The following is a 17,857-nucleotide window of genomic DNA, read 5'->3' on the forward strand; positions in this document are numbered from 1 at the left end:
CTGCCACCAAGGGCATAAGTATGCAGAAAGGTGCTGCAACAGGGCCAGTAACATCATGAAGTATCCCACCCACCCCGCTCATGGACCGTTTGTCCCACTCCCATCAGGGAGAAGGCTACACAGCATCCGTGCCAGGACCACCAGATGAAAAAAAAGTTTACTTTCCCAAGCAATAAAGCTGATCAACGCTTCTATCCACTAACCCACCCCTCCAAAGCCCCTAACCACCACCACGGTATCATTTCCTGTCAGTCACCTGATGTACAGACACTCCTGTGCCTAGTGTCACTTTATGGACATATCTTGTGTTTTCTTTCTGTGGTGCACCCGGAGCAACATCTATTTTGTTCTCCTTTACATTTGTATTGTGAAAAGGACATTGAACGATCTTGAACCTTGAGATGGTCTACCTCCTCTTTGCAAAGAGACATAATATAGAAGAAAAAAAAGTAAAAATAAAGTAAACCCATTACAGTGTATGTACATTGAATGGATTAAAAATTGAGCAAAAACAAATATGTTAAGAAAGTGAGGAAGTGTTCATGGGCTCAATGTCAACCTACCTCTCTTGTGTAAACTCCCCCCTCCATCCCCCACCTTCAAATGATGTCCTCTTGTGTTTGACATTTCAACCCTGGGGAAAAGATTCTATTTATCCTATCTCTGCCTCTCATAATTTAAAAAATCTCTACAAGGTCTCCCGTCAGACTGTTTTAGGGAGAACAACCAAAGTTAATCCAACCTCTCCTGAGAGCTCATAACCTCTGATTCAGGCAGCACCCTGGTAAAGCTCTTCTGCACCTTATCTGCAGCCACAGTCTCCTCAATAACCTGTTATTGTTTGCCAGGTCTAACTCAGGCATCTGTCTCTGTCTTGTACAAAGTCACAGCGAATTACAACCGTGGAAGCCCAACTTTTTAAAATATCAACATCCATCCTAACTTAACTGCTCTTGATCTGTTTGTTAATTTAACTTTGCCTTTTATTTGATTGCTTAACGTCACGTGTCGTAAGATAAAGAGAAAACACGTTCTGCATGCCCCCTGAGCAGATCATGTTATACATCATGAAACTGAGCTGGTAAACAGCTGAATACAGTGCTTCAGTTACAGGGCAGGGGTAGGTAAACAATGCCTGAGACAATATAGACTGGGAGATCAAGAATTCATCTTCAGCTATGACAGGTCGTTTCAAGAGTCTTGTCAGTGTCTCGGGGATCAATCCTTAGAACAAAACAGAAAATGCTGTAAGCATCCAGCATACCGAGCAATGTCTGAGGAGATATAAACAGAAACTTCCACAGCCCAACATCCTCAACACATGCACCGTCAGGAATGCCGTGCTTAAAATGATCCACTTAGTCGTAACTAAAATACACACAGCAAACGCTGGAAATGCCCAACTGGCCAGGTAGCGTCCACGAAGAGAAAACCAAGGGTTAACTTTTCACATGCGGCAGTCTGCTGTGAGAACTCAAGCGCCTGGGCAAAACCCCGGCAATTTCTCCCGCCCCCACAGACGCTGCCCGACCCCCGTAAGACCCTGTGTTTTGCCCCAGATACCGGGGGTGCGCGCGCAGCCGGTTGCCTTAGCGACGTCACGGGGTGGGCGGGGAAATGTCGGTGTCCATTGTCATTCGGGCTCCGTTGCTGGCGAGACCCATGGTTCCGGTTGGAATCATTCTGTTTCCAGGTCTGAGTGACGGCGGAGGGGCTCCGAGCCGGGAACTGATCGGCGTCGGTGTTTAAGAGTTGCGTTTTCCCGGAAGGCGTTATGAATTTGCCGAATCCCGCCAGGTTGGACCCAGGCAATACGTGCCCAGTGCCAGCTATTTTAAAGGAGGAATGTGTGTACACCAGCTGTTACTGGTAAGGTGCAGGCCTGACCTGCGCTTGTGTGGGTAACTCAGTAATTGTCGCTTTAATTTGCACCCAGCCTGCTGTATCTTTAGGAGTATTAAATCCAGCACGATAATTTAGGGTCATACAGCATGGCTTTCCGGCACAACTCATTCATGCCAAAAAGAACTGAAACGGAATGATATTATTGTCACAGGTACCCGGGATACGGTGAAAATCTTTGTTTTGCATACCATCCATATAGATCATTTCTAAACGTAAGTACATTGACGTAGTACAAGAGAAGAACACAATAGAATGTGGAATATGGTGTTACAGAGAAAGTGCCCGTCTAAGCTGGTGTCATTTCACCATGTTTGGCCCATATTCCTCTCAACCTTTCCTATTCAAATAACTATCCTAATGTCTTCAAATAATGTTAAAGTAACTCTCCCACTTTCTCAGGCAGTTCGTTCCTTACATAATCCACCTTCTGTGTGGAAAAGCTGTCCTTTGGATTCCTATAAAATCTTTGCCCTTCCACCTTAAACCTGTGCCTTTAGTTTTTGAACCCCAATACTAGAGGAACGATTATGTGCATTGACCCTGTTTATGGTCCTCATTATTTTATACTCTGTGAGATTCCCCCCCCCCCCCCCACCATCACTTATTGTCCTGGAATGAAGTCATACAGCTCAGAAGCAAGCCTTTTAGCTCATCACATCTGACCTTTTTGCCCAGTGATGTTAATCTCATTTGCCTGCACTGAGGCAAAGCCTTCAATGCCTTGCCTGTACAAGAACAGCTTGGTTAGAGTTCAGGAAAGCAAGCCATTCGTACTGTGCCTGGGATATTGTCTGGTCCTGTAGCCTTCACTGTTATCCAGTGCTCTTGGCCTTGTTACATTGCAACGTGAATCATACTTGTTGAACCAGCAAACAATCTGATGGGTGAACTCAGTGGGTTGAGCAGCTTCTGTAGGAGGAAAGAAATCGTTGATGTTTCAAGTCTAAAACCTGCAACATGAATTCAACCGGCAGATAGTTTGTTGCTCCAGATTCCAGCATCTGCAACCCCTCGTGTCCGCAGGTTTGCTGAAGATTGGCTTCCATGTTGGTGAGGATCTCCAGAGGAAGCTGTGATGGATAACCCATTTAACATTTGAGCCTGGTGGTGAATGTTTCAGCCTTCTCTTTAACACTCACATTCTGCAACCTTCCCTCAATAAAGATGGAGATGTTCTCGGAGTCGCCTCCACCTGTCATTAGCTGTTCAATGGTCCACCATCATTCATGACAAGTAGTAGCATGACAGCAGAATTTGCAACTGATTGTCCTCACTGCTGTGTTGTGTAACTGCAAAACATAAAACTAATTGAAAGAAAAGCACGATGTGAGTCTGAGTTCTGTTTTACTACTAGAAAGGTGTGCATTTCTGTTGTATGTATGCTATTCACATACTTTTACATATAACCTGTAATGAATTATTTAAATGAACAAAAAATGTTTAATTTAAGCAATGTATTTATAATATTACTGATACTAAATACACAACACTCATTATTCCCTTGCTCTCTACACCAGAATTCCTCATTCTCAGTGATTTGGGCCTCCCAACTCACTTCATCTTCCTCTCTGCCTGCCCCTTGCAAATGTCACAGTCCATCTGCATGGTCACTGAGAGATCCGAGACCTGATGTAGGGTTTCAACTCAAAACGTCAGTTCGCTTTTCCTGACAGATGTTGTGCGACCCGCTGATTATTTGTTGCATAATCACCCGCTGCCTTTTGCGATCTCACTGGTGACTTTGCTGTCATCACCTCAAGTTGCATCTCTGACAACCGTTTTATTGAGTATTTGTTCATGGGATGGCAATACTGCCGGCATTTCCAACATCACCCTGTTCTTTTTCCCTCCTCCTCTTGGTCCAGCTGTCCATCACTACATGCCCCTCCCACAGGGTCCCTCCACCCATTGTCCCTGTCTGCTCACTCCAACCTTCTTTCTTATCCGATTCCATAATCCATTTCCCTTTGTTGCCTCCACCAATCACCTGTTGCTATTTCCATTTTGCCCTCCTCCTTTTGCCTGTTACCCCTCCTCATCTGGATCCACCCATTGCTTGCCAACTTTTTCTCCAAGATGAAGGGTCTCAACGCAGAATCTTCACTGTTAATTTCCTTCCATGGAAGCTGCCTGACCCTCCAGCAGATATTATTTATCACAATCAGAATCAGGTTTATTATCACCGGCATGTGATGAGAAATTTGTTAACTTAGCAGCAGCAGTTCAATGCAATGCATAATCTAGCAGCGAGAGAGAGAAAAAAATAAAACATAATAATAAATAAACAAGTAAATCAATTATATATTTTGAATAGATTTAAAAGAATGTGCAAGAACAGAAATACTGTATATTTAAAAAGTCAGTAGTGTCCAAAGCTTCAATGTCCATTTCGGGATCGGATGGCAGAGGGAAAGAAGCTGTTCCTGAATTGCTGAGTGTGTGCCTTAAGGCTTCTGTATCTCCTACCTGATGGTAACAGTGAAAAAAGGGCATGCCCTGGGTGCTGGAGGTCTTTAATAATGGACACTGCCTTTCTGAGACACCACTCCCTGAAGATGTCCTGGGTACTTTGTAGGCTAGTGCCCAATATGGAGCTGACTAGATTTATAACCACCTGCAGCTTCTTTCGGTCCTGTGCAGTAGCCCCTCCATTCCAGACAGTGATGCAGCCTGTCAGAATGCTCTCCACAGTACAACTATAGAAGTTTTTGAGTGTAATTGTTTACATGCCAAATCACTTCAAACTCCTAATAAAGTATAGCCGCTGTCTTGCCTTCTTTCTTACTACATCAATATGTTGGAACCAGGTTAGATCCTCAGAGATCTTGACACCCAGGAACTTGAAGCTGTTCACTCTCTCCATTTCTGATCTCTCTATGAGGATTGGTCTGTGTTCCTTCGTCTTACCCTTCCTGAAGACCACATTTAGCTCTTTCATCTTACTGATGTTGAGTGCCAGGTTGTTGCTGCGACACCACTCTACTAGTTGGCATATCTCACTCCTGTACGCACTCTCGTCACCACCTGAGATTCTACCAACAATGGTTGTATCATCAGCAAATTTGTAGATGGTATTTGTGCTATGCCTAGCCACAGATTCATGTGTATACAGAGAGTAGAGCAGTGGGCTAAGCACACACCCCTGAGGTGTGTCAGTGTTGATCGTCAACAAGGAGGATATGTTATCACCAATCTGCACTGACTGGGGTCTTCTGGTTAGGAAGTCAAGGACTCAATTGCAGAGGAAGGTATGGAGGTCCAGGTTCTGCAACTTCTCAATCAGGATTGTGGGAATGATGGTGTTAAATGCTGAGCTATAGTTGATGAGCAGCATCCTGACATAGGTGTTTGTGTTGTCCAGGTGGTTTAAAGCCGCGTGTTCACATTTCTTGGCTGCCTTTTCCTATGCCATTCAGATTTGCTGGCAGCATCCCATTCCTCAAAATAACATCGTACCCCTCCATCCTGTACATCCATCACATTACATTCCCCTCTCTGATATTCGATCAAACAATTTTCGAACCTCTTGACCATGCCTTCATACTTTATGCATTGAGTTGCTGCCACAAGATTGGCTGATTAGATCATTGCATTAACGAGCAGTTGTACAAGTGTATCTAATAAAGTGGAGCTGAATGTAAGCACATTGAGGAAGTATTAAAGGAAAACAATAACAATTCAAAAAATAATGTTACAGTTAACAGAGAATCTGCAGAACAGGCAGACAAATAAATGCAAGGGAAAGGACAAGTTCAAATTTATTATCAAAGCACATGTACGGTACAATAGCTCAAGATTCATTTTCATGAAGGCATTGACAGGAAAGAAGAATTTTATAAAAAACTATCCATAAACAGACCAAGAGTGACAGCCACCAGCTTCTTTAGCCTTTTCTGTTCCTGGGCATTGGTGTTTTCATACCAGGCCATGATGCAGCCAGTTTGGATACTCTCAACTGTACATCTATAGAAGTCAAAGTACTGGTGATGTGTCAACTCTAAACAAATGTCCAAGAAAGTAAAAGCACTTTCATGCCTTCTTTGTGATGACATTCATATGCTGGTCCCAAGACAGATCAGGTAATATGTTTATGCCAAGGAACTTAAAGCTACTGACCCTCTCCACCTCTGATCTAATGAGGACTGGCTCCTGGACCTCTGGTTTCTTCCTCTTGGAGTGGATTATTAGCTCTTTGGTTTTGTTGATGTTGAGCGAGAGGTTGTTGTTGTGACACCTCTCAAGCAGATTTCCAATCTCCCTCCTATGTGCCAATTTGTCATCACCTTTGATTTGTTAATCAACAGTGGAGTCATCGGTAAATTTACACATAGCATTGGAGCAGCACTTAGCCACACAATCATAGATATCAAATGAGTAAAATGAGAGATAGAGAGTTCAGCTTTATCATTATAAGAGATCCTTTAACAAGTCTTGGTACAGTGGGATAGAGGTCCTTGAGCCTGTGGTAGGTGTTTTCAAACTGTTCTATCTTCTGCCCAGCGGAAGTGGGGAGAATAATGTCCTGAGTGAGAGAAATATATTGAACTACTTTCCTGCGCAGCAAGAAATGTGGACAGTCACTGGAGGGAAGGCAAGTTAACGAGATGGACTGGGCTGCGCTCATAACCTTCTGCAATTTTTTGAAGTCTTGGGCTGAGAAGTTACCATCACAAGCTGTGATGTATCCAGATAGGATGCTTCCTCTAGTGAACCTGTAAAAATTGGTTCAGGTAATTCCGGACATAATGACTTCCCTTACTCTCCTGAGGAAATAGAAGAACTGGTGTACTTTCTTGGCCATAGCAACCACGTGGCTAGAACAGAATGTAATGGCAGATGGAGTGGCCATCTTAGAAACTGATCATCTCCTGTGACTTACATGCTTGGCAGTCTCTAGAGTTGATAAGAGAATGGTGACAAGCATCTAGTGACTAACTACTTTATGGGCAAAAACATTTCATTATGATAGAAGTCAGAGGGGAATGGCCAGACCAGTTCAAACTGACAGGCAGGCAGTTATAACTCAAATAACTATGCACTACAACAGTGGTGTGCAGAAGAGCTTAACTGAATGCACAACACATCAATGCAACAGAAGATCACCCTGGGTTCCACTCCTGTGGCCACTTTATTGGGTACACTCCTGTAACTAGTAAAGTGGCCACTGAGTGCACAGATGGCATGATCTTGTCTAGATGGCATACAAACAAAAGCTTTTTAACATTTTATTGTTCATATGACAATAATAAATTGATAACCAGATATCATCCCATCATCAGCCTCTCTTTCCTAATGACCTATGATGCACAGAGCATTTCAATTTAAGACTTGTAAAGAGAAGTAATCAAGCATTTTAACCTATTTGTGTCTTTACAGTGAAGAAAATGTATGGAAGCTATGTGAAAATATAAAGAACAAAAGGCAGCATTCTTTGGAAGAATGGTATGCTATCTTCATTTCAAATGATCAAAAGATGGTAAGTATCCATGGTCTGGAGGTGACCAGGGCTGTTGGAACCAGAGTTTCAATGGTAAATTTTTAATATGATAATTACAACATGCACCTTTAAACACTTAAGATAGTCCATTAACAGCAGCTCCACAAAATCCTCCAAAGTTACTAGAAGGATAAGTGAATCAATGTCAATGTTCTCATTTGAGGGTCTAATTATACTTGATCAGCTCTAATGCACAGGCCACACCACTCCCTGTTCTGGGCATGTGGGGACAGTAAAATGGAATGAATGTAGTATTGTACATGGGTGGTTAATCGGGACTGCCTTGATGAACTAAAGTCCATGCTGTACCTCTCTATCACTCTAAGACATAGGACTCCTGAAATTAATACCCTACTCAAGAACAGATTTCCAAGAGGGAGAAAATTCAAGAGAGGGATACAAAATGCCATTTCCTGCAGATTAGCAATCTGATGGAGGAGCATTTTCATCTGGACCAAAGGAATTTCAAGGGTGTTCTCAAAGCTTTTCCAGGAAAAATACAACATTCTCACCAACACGTAAGAATGACCACTTAGAATGGAAAAGGAACATCTGGGAAGAAACTTCAAACCTTGCTTCTGTGACTGGGGCATTCAGGAAGAGTGATGGCTTGCCAAATGATCAGTCGGGTAATTCCCACTGCATTGTGGGACTCCCACTCTATAGACATGGCGGCTCAGATCCGTATTCAATCCTGACCTCCCTGGGTGCTGAATGTCCAAGGTTTGCACTTTCTCCCTGTAACTACATGGATCCTTCCCAGGTAATTCCTACATCCCAGATGTTAAGGCATATTCTGGAGTTAGGGCATATAGTAAATATTAAACCAGCAACCAGTCTTCAGACAGGAACATGGATTGTAGATTGAATTTAAAATGCAGCCCTGACCAATAGATTTCCTGGAGCTGTAGACCGGAGTTGATTGGATATTCATTTTGGATGTCTACAGTGTGGCTGTAAAGCAAGAGGTGTGTGAAAACTATATGTAATTCAAAGGAAGCATTGTAGATATACTTTAGCTCTAGAATTGTTCTGCTATTACTTTTGATCTTTAGCATATAAAAATGCCATATAATAATAGGTTGGGAGGCCTCTTCCTCCAAGAATGTTTCAATCTGATGCTTGCTGTTCATTTTTGTTGAAGAAAACACTTCTATATCCACTAGCTTCAGTGTCTCTCTGTTGACTTTGTTCACAATACAACACCAGAGACATACTGGTAGGTGAATTGGCTACAGTAATTTGTCCTTAACCTAGCTCAGTGACAAAAGAGTCAAAGAGAATTGATGTGCATGTGAGAGACCATGTTGCATGGGTTCATGAAATAACGATACAGAGAATAGCATGGATAAGATTGTTCTTTTTGCATCTTGCATCTACCTGATGGGCCTCATAGGCTTCCTTCTGTGCCATGAGATATAGTAAAGTTATACATTGGCGTGATTAGTCAGCACAGAATCTATGGATCTGGAGTGAAAATAAATCATCTTTACTTTTGAAGGACTGACAAGGAAGACGAATTTTTCCATTTAGCCAATCTTTGTTATAGACAATAGACAATAGGTGCAGAAGTAGACCATTCGGCCCTTCGAGCCTGCACCACCATTCTGAGATCATGGCTGATCATCTACTATCAATACCCAGTTCCTGCCTTGTCCATGGGGCATCCCTTGATTCCCCTATCCATAAGATACCTATCTAGCTCCTTCTTGAAAGCATCCAGAGAATTGGCCTCCACTGGCTTCTGAGGCAGTGCATTCCACACCCCCACAACTCTCTGGGAGAAGAAGTTTTTCCTTAACTCTGTCCTAAATGACCTACCCCTTATTCTTAAACCATGCCCTCTGGTACTGGACTCACCCAGCATCTGGAACATATTTCCTGCCTCTATCTTGCCCAATCCCTTAATAATCTTATATGTTGCAATCAGATCCCCTCTCAATCTCCTTAATTCCAGCATGTACAAGCCCAGTCTCTCTAACCTCTCTGCGTAAGACAGTCCGGACATCCCAGGAATTAACCTTGTGAATCTACGCTGCACTTCCTCTACAGCCAGGATGTCCTTCCTTAACCCTGGAGACCAAAACTGTACACAATACTCCAGGTGTGGTCTCACCAGGGCTGTGTACAAATGCAAGAGGATTTCCTTGCTCTTGTACTCAATTCCCTTTGTAATAAAGGCCAACATTCCATTAGCCTTCTTCACTGCCTGCTGCACTTGCTCATTCACCTTCAGTGACTGATGAACAAGGACTCCTAGATCTCTTTGTATTTCTCCCTTACCTAACTCTACACCGTTCAGATAATAATCTGCCTTCCTGTTCTTACTCCCAAAGTGGATAACCTCACACTTATTCACATTAAATGTCATCTGCCAAGTATCTGCCAAGTCACCCTGAATTCTCCTAACATCCTCATCACGTCATACTGCCACCCAGCTTAGTATCATCAACAAACTTGCTGATGTTATTCTCAATGCCTTCATCTAAGTCGTTGATGTAAATCGTAAACAGCTGTGCTCCCAATACCGAGCCCTGTGGCACCCCACTAGTCACCACCTGCCATTCCGAGAAACACCCATTCACCGCTACCCTTTGCTTTCTATCTGCCAACCAGGTTTCTATCCATGTCAATATCTTCCCCCCCAATGCCATGAGCTCTAATTTTACCCACCAATCTATGTGGGACCTTATCAAATACCTTCTGAAAATTGAGGTACACTACATCCACTGGATCTCCTTTGTCTAACTTCCTGGTTAAATCCTCGAAAAACTCCAATAGATTAGTCAAGCATGATTTGCCCTTGGTAAATCCATGCTGGCTCGGCCCAATCCTATCACTGCTATCTAGATATGCCACTATTTCATCTTTAATAATGGACTCCAGCACCTTCTCCACTACTGATGTTAGGCTGCCAGGACGATAGTTCTCTGTTTTCTCCCTCCCTCCTTTCTTAAAAAGTGGGATAACATTAGCCATTCTCCAATCCTCAGGAACTGATCCTGAATCTAAGGAACATTGGAAAATGATTACCAATGCATCCGCAATTTCCAGAGCCACCTCCTTTAGTACCCTAGGATGCAGACCATCTGGACCTGGGGATTTGTCAGCCTTCAGTCCCATCAGTCTACTCATCACCGTTTCCTTCCTAATGTCAATCTGTTTCATTTCCTCTGTTACCCTATGTCCTTGGCCCATCCATACATCTGGGAGATTGCTTGTGTCTTCCCTAGTGAAGACAGATCTAAAGTACTTATTAAATTCTTCTGCCATTTCTCTGTTTCCCATAACAATTTCACCCAATTCATTCTTCAAGGGCCCAGCATTGTTCTTAACTATCTTCTTTCTCTTCACATACCTAAAAAATGCTTTTGCTATCCTTCTTTATATTCCTGGCTAGCTTGCGTTCGTACCTCGTTTTTTCTCCCCGTATTGCCTTTTTAGTTAGGTTCTGTTGTTCCTTAAAAATTTCCCAATCATCTGTCTTCCCATTCACCTTAGCTCTGTCATACTTCTTTTTTTTTAATGCTATGCAATCTCTGACTTCTTTTGTCAACCACTGTGGCCCCTTTCCCCCCTTTGAATCCTTCCTTCTCCGGGGGATGAACTAATTTTGCACCTTGTACATTATTCCCAAGGATCCCTGCCATTGCTGTTCCACTGTCTTTTCTGCTAGGATATCAGTCCATTTAACTTTGGCCAGCTCCTCCCTCATGTTAATGTTATTAAAAATAACCAACAGGTAAATATGAACATAAAGACCCATATTTCACTGGGTAACATGTAAAACCACTGGCCCTCTTTAAACTCAGCCAGTTCCAACAACAGCTTCTTCCCTACTGCCATCAGGTTGTTGAACTGGTCTGAAAATCCTTAATGCTACATCAAACTATTTTCCTTCTCTGTCATTCTCAATCTTGTCCAAGTGTCACTGTGCGCTATCTTGTTTGTTTGTTTTGCACACATGTTATGTATAATTTATGTTAGTTTAAATTTATTTTGACCTATGTTTGTCCTTGTAATGTACCATGGTGTTGCAACATGCTAATTTTCATGACATTTATATCCTGTACTTGTATGCCTTGGATAGTAAAGGTGTTAGCACATTTCAGGGTTCCTGTGCTGAAACAGAGGTCTTGACCTTGCCAGGGGTGCTGTCCCAATGATATCTGGGCTATGCTGTGCCATGGAATTTTACGTGGAGCAGGTGCTTGCTCCATTGGGGAATCTGCTCTCAGACTTGACCTAGAGTCTGATGCATGAGCCCAGTCACTTAATGTTTCCTCAGAGAAGCTAGGCTGAAGGATTCTTTTGCTCTGCTGCATATTGTGATATCATTTCAGCCAGCTAGACAGATGGCAATTCCCACTGATGAAGCTGAGTGCCGCACTATTGTGTCTGAACTTACGGATTTAATTCGTGTGTACACATCCTCCAGTCATCATATTATTGGGATAAATTACTCTTAGGAGATGGTGTTGTGGCTTCTGTTCTCTTCCCATTTAATCAGGCTATGTGTCTATGTGAAGTAAATTTGGTTTACTTATGATAGAGAAAATTGTGTGCTGTAAGTCTTACATCTTGCCAAACCTCCAACTCATTGGCAGGCTCAGTGTTGTTAATATGTAGTCATTTTTAATGCAATGAGTTGCTATGATTTGACAATGGTTTGTAAAGAGTGTGCTCAAGGATCTTTCCAAGGGATACTGAATAAGAAGAACTATTGGCAGGGGTGTTGGGGAAGAATAACTTGTTAGAGAGCTCTTTGCAATGCCTTATAGGCATGACATTCCAAATAACCCCTATAATAAATTTTATTAGCTTGTATGCTGAGCATTGACCAGGACAACAAAAGTATTATCTGCCCACTATAAATAGTATGTTAGCAATATCAATAACAGATAATAGCCTAGGGATAGATGAAAAAACAGGTCAATATTAACATTCAGAATCAGAGCTCATAGGTGTTCAATTTGAGTGTGGCTAATTTAATGTGGACAAGGGGCATTAATGTTCTGAATGGCTCATCCTCTGAAGGCAGGGTTTGGCACTGAGTTAGCAGAGGAGCTCCTGTGTTAACCAATACTCTATTGGTTGCACAAAATGAATGGATCTCATCATACCACGTAATATCATTCAGTAATTAGAGTAAATAAACAGGTCTATAAATACTTAAGCACATTACAGAATAGTTTATAAATCTGATTTCTTTCTTCATTCCTGAACTGTAAAGGTGCCTATATGGAGGCAGAGATCTTGCCATGAAGATCAGCCTGTAATCTGGGTAAGTATTACTCTTATTTTTACAAAGTTTTACCAATATCTTTTAAACCTCTCTTGATAATTCAAGTGTCGGAATTGAACAGGAAGCAGAAAGCCCAAGTAAGTCCAAACTGAGAAGTTCCTCTGTGTAAAGCTGTAAATTAGTCCTTTCAAGTACATCTCCAATTGCCTTTCCGTATGACACATTCTGGATCCTAATAGCTTTCCATGTGAAAATATTGCCAACGGTGACAGCCTCAACCCAGAACTCAGTGGGCCAGGCAGCATCTGTGGAGGAAAATGGATGGTCAACGTTTCAGAACGAGACCCTTCAAGGTCATCCCTATTAAGTTCCTGCTCTGACTAGGGCAAATCCAACTTCCCCAGGCTCTCCACATTACCAAATTTAGTTATTCTTTATAGTTGAAGCTTTTTAAAACATTTTCCTAGGTCTTGACATCCCTCCTGATATGTGTGTACTTGTATATCATTTACCAACTGAGGTTTCTTAAGTATGTTTGTCATGACTTTTCTCTAAACAATGTCCCATTTTTACATAGAAAGCCACATCCCACATGTTTCCTTAATCATCTTATCAACTTGCCCTGGTTTAATCTACAGTTATTAGAAGTTTTGTAATAACTTCTAATACAGTGCAAGTTTTTGCAATACAGTATTTAACTACTTTGCTTGCTTTCTGTCTGAGGTAAGTCATAAACCACAAGGTGCTTCTGTTCTCAAGTTTCTAACCTTCTCAATGAAGGCTTACAGACTGCTGCAGGGTCTGTTAATTTTTTTAAGAAGGCACCGAGAAAGTTACAACTATAACATTGGTTATTGGTTAACTTTATCAACTATCACTCCGTGGTGAATAGTTGGGTGAAAGTGGGTAAATCATTTCTTGGAATTTCACTTCTGTCTGGTCTGGAATCAGGAGAAAACATCAAACGATCCTAACTGCATCTTATGTGGGATACATTTGATTAAACAAATGTTTATTTTTTGCAACAGCTTGTATTCTTGTTGAAGGTCCAGGTGAACTGAAAAGTTGTCAGTTATTCAACCAGAGACATTTAATTCCTCTGTTCACACAGCGTAAAAGATGACTACATTCCCTGGCATCCTTGCAGTCTAATTAACTGCACAATTTTAAGTGGGAAGGCAAAGCTGTCTAATGATGTCTTTTATAAACCCACTGATTTCACAGCCATTTTGACTATGCTTCTCACTTCGTCACTTGTAAGAATGCCATTTCATTTTCTCAGTTCCTTTGTCTCTGCCACATCTGTTCCCAGGATGAAGCTTTCCTTTCCAGAACATAGGAGATGTTCTTCAAATAGCGGGGTTTCCCCTCCTCTGCCCATTGATGCTGCCCTCACCTGCATCTCTTCTGTCACACGGACATCTGCACTCACCCCATCTTCCCACTGCCCTAACAGGGATAGAGTTCTTTGCCTACTTCCCCATGAGCCTCCACATCCAGCACATCATTCTGCACAACTTCCAGCATCTCCAATGGAATCCTACCACCAACACAGCTTTATCTTACCCCCCCCCCCCCGCATGCTGCAGGGATTGCTCTCTCCATAACCCTTCATTCATTCCTCCACGCTAATCTCCCTCATGGCACTTTCCCTGCAAGCGGAAGAAATGCTAAACCTGTCCATTCACCCCCTCCCTTGCCTCTATTCGTGGCCCCAAAGAGTCTTTCCAAGTGAGCCAACTCTTCAACTGCCAATCTGTTGAGGTTGTCTACTATATCCGGTACTCCAAATGCACATTTTTCTTTGACATTTGTGAGCTCCTATGCTCCATCTACAACAAGTAGGATTTCCTGGCGGCCAATGATTTTAATTCCAATCCATAGGAGCAGAATTAGGCTATTTGGCCGTTCGAGTCTGTTCTGCCATTTCATTATGGCTGATCCAATTCTCCTCTCAGCCCCAATCTCCTGCCTTCTCCCCATACCCCTTCATGCCCTAACCAATCAAGAATCTATCAACCTCTGCCTTAAATATACATAAAGACTTGGCCTTCACAGCTGTCTATGGCAACAATTTCCACAGATTCACCACTCTCTGGCTAAAGAAATTCCTCCTCATCACCTTCTAATAGGACACCCCTCTATTTTGAGGCTGTGTCCTATGGTCTTAGACACTCCCATTATAGGAAACATCCTCTCCATGTCCACTCTATCAAAGCCTTTCACCATTCAGTAGGTTTCAATGAGGTCACCCCTCATTCTTCTGAGTTCTGGTGAATACAGTCCCGGAGCCAGCAAATGCTCTTCATATGACAAACCGTTCAAACCTGCAATCGTTTTTGTGAACCTCCTTTGAACCCTCGCCAGTTTCAGCACATTCTAAAATAAGGGGCCCCAAACTGCTCACAATACTCCAAGTGAGACCTCACCAGTGCTTTATAAAATCTCAGGATTACATCCTTGCTTTTGTATCCTAATCCTTTTTTTTGAAATGTATGCTAACATTGCCTTCCTCACTACAGATCAACCTGCAAATTAACCTTCAGGGAATCCTGCACAAGGACTCCCAAGTCCCTTTGGACCTCAGTTATTTGTATTTTCTCTCTGTTTAGAAAATAATCATGCCTTTCATTTCATCTGCCATGTGCATGATCATGCACTTACGAACACTATTCTATCTGCCACTTCTTTGCCCATTCCCCTAATCTGTCTAAGTCATTCTGCATCCTCTCTCCTTCCTCAAGACTACCTGCTCCTCCACCCGTCTTCATGTCTTCCACAAACTTTGCAATAAAGCCATCAATTCCATCATCCAAATCATTAACATATAACGTAAAAAGAATCACTAGTCACTGGCAGCCAACCACAAAAGGCTCCCTTTATTCCCACTTTTTGCCTCCTGCTTGTCAGCCATTGTTTTTATCATGCTAGGATCTTTCCTGTAATACCTAGCGCTCGTAGCTCGTTAAGCAGCCTCGTGTGGCACCTTGTCAAAGGCCTTCTGAAGGCCTCCAATCAGACATGTTGGTTTGTGGCCTACTCTACAGCCCTTATTGAGGCCACTCTCAGTTTGAAGGAGCAACACCTCATATTCCTTCTGGGTGGTCTCCAAACTGATGGCATAAGCATTGATTTCTCCTTATGGTAATTTTTTCTTCTTCCCTTTTCCCTCTTCTTCTATTCCCCACTCTGGCTCCCCTCTTAAACACTTCTTTTCTCCTTGACTATCACCTCCCCATGATGCTCTTCCTTCTTCCCTTTCTCCCGTAGTCCACTCTCCTCTCTCATCAGATTCCACCTCATCAGGTGACCTTTTCCACCTAATACCTCCCAGTTTCTCGCTTCATTCCCCTTCCACCACCCACATGGCTTGTATTCTTTCCCCTCCCGCCACCTTTTTCTGGATTCTTTGCCCTTCTCTTTCAATCCTGATGAAGGGTCTCAGCCCAAAACAAATTCTGTTTATTCCTTTACATATATGCTGCCTGACCTGCTGAGTTCCTCCAGCATTTTGTATGTGCTGCTCCAGATATACTTTTTCAAGGCACAAATTAGTACAGAAACATCTACAATAATTTGTATTTAGAGAGTATTTCAAATTACTTCACAGAAGAGGAATGAGATATTCATTATTGTCAAGTTGAAGAAGTAAACAATGGCCCGTGTGATCCTTTTTTATTCATTCATGCCATATGTTATTATTGGCTGATCAAGCATTTATTGCCCTCCATGAACTTCAGTGGCTTGTTGGGCCAATTCAGAAGGCAGGTGGACTGAGTTCATGGATCAGACTGGGTAAGGACACCACATGCTTTTTGCTGAAGAATATCAGTCAACATAATGTACAGTACATTGTCCTCCCGGCTGTGTTTATTTACTGTTCCAGATGTGTTTATTTACTGTTCCAGATCTATTTATTTATTTGAATTAAAATACCCCAGCTGACCCCAGCAGGAAATTGATCTGGTGTCTGTAGGTGAATGGTACAGGTCTTTGGTTCTTAGTCCCGCAGTGTGACAACTTTGAATGTGTTCTGGGAGTCAGGAATGATGAGCAATCTTAATTCCAAGATTTCAGGTTGTTTTAGAGTGCAAACAAATACACAAATAGGAAGCAAACTAAATAAAGAGCTGGGAAACGATACTAAGAGGTGTATGGATGTGAAGACAAAGGAATAAATATGGCCAAGATGGCACCTCTGGAAAAATCCACCACCTAGACAGAGTAAATGTGGAAAGGATGTTTCCCATGGTGGGGGAGTCTAGGACAAGAGGGCGCAGCCTCAGGATAGAGAGGCATCCATTTAAAACAGAGATGTGGAGAAACTTCTTTAGCTGGAGAGTGGTGAATTTGTGGAATTTGTTACCACAGGCAGCTGTGGAAGCCAGATCATTGGGTGTATTTAAGACGGAGCTTGATAGGTTCTTGGTTGAACACGGCATCAAAACTTATGGGGAGAAGGCCAGGGAGTGGGGCTGAGGAGGGGAAAAAAGGATAATCCATGGTTGGTGGAGTAGACTCAATGGGCCAAATGGCCTAATTCTGCCTATATGTCTTACGGTCTTTATAGATGAGATGAGGGAAACTCCTTGAAGAATAAACTAGTTAATAGGCTACATAATTAAAACAGTTACATCATGTGAGTAATGTGCTAATACTTAGCCAATGAGAAATGAGAAAGGTGATAAACTGTTAGTTTAACTGCTATACTGCTTTCTGCCAGTGAGTGGGGACGAACCACTACATACTGTGAAAAACACGAGTGTTTAAAAAGTACGCATCTTACAAAGAGTATTAAAACAAACAGTGGTTTCCAAGAAATGGATCTGCAATAACTGGAGCGAAGAGGTAGGACTTGAGGAGAATCTTATAGTAGGAAAGGGAGGGGATAATAGAGGCTGGAGCACTAGATGAAGTTCAGGTAAGTAGGGATAAGGGTTTGGAGGAATTTGAGTGCTGGACTAGGTGCCAAAGTAGTTCAACAAGCAAAGGGGTGGCAGGTGAAATTAATTTGGTTCTGCTTAAGCACCAGATGCCATCTAAAGGTGGTTTGTCTCTTGAATCATTTAGTAGCTCTTTGTAATCTTTGGCAGAATAGAGGCTGTACTTTCCAATAATAACTTACACAATAACTGTACAAAAACTCTTAAGGTGTTTTGGGGAATTCAGTGAATAAGTACAAGCAAGCAAAAATTATAGCTGTTGTATAG

The 17,857-nt window shown here is 42.3% G+C and overlaps 1 protein-coding gene across 4 annotated transcripts in view; it reads left to right on the forward strand.

The window, feature by feature from the left end:
• The first annotated feature begins 1,603 nt into the window (after window positions 1-1,603).
• The window catches only part of ntaq1 (N-terminal glutamine amidase 1), a 70,100-nt gene continuing 53,846 nt past the window's right edge, over window positions 1,604-17,857 (forward strand). For all 4 annotated transcript variants that reach the window (XM_073050408.1, XM_073050425.1, XM_073050416.1 and 1 more), the window contains exons 1-3: window positions 1,604-1,869; window positions 7,282-7,381; window positions 12,636-12,686. In XM_073050408.1, the coding sequence (XP_072906509.1) occupies window positions 1,775-1,869; window positions 7,282-7,381; window positions 12,636-12,686 (246 nt within the window). In that variant the 5' untranslated portion in view covers window positions 1,604-1,774. The remainder of the gene's footprint in view (window positions 1,870-7,281; window positions 7,382-12,635; window positions 12,687-17,857) is intronic.

The sequence above is a fragment of the Hemitrygon akajei genome, chromosome 1 (assembly GCF_048418815.1).
Source record: "Hemitrygon akajei chromosome 1, sHemAka1.3, whole genome shotgun sequence".
NCBI classification, from domain to species: Eukaryota; Metazoa; Chordata; class Chondrichthyes; order Myliobatiformes; family Dasyatidae; genus Hemitrygon; species Hemitrygon akajei.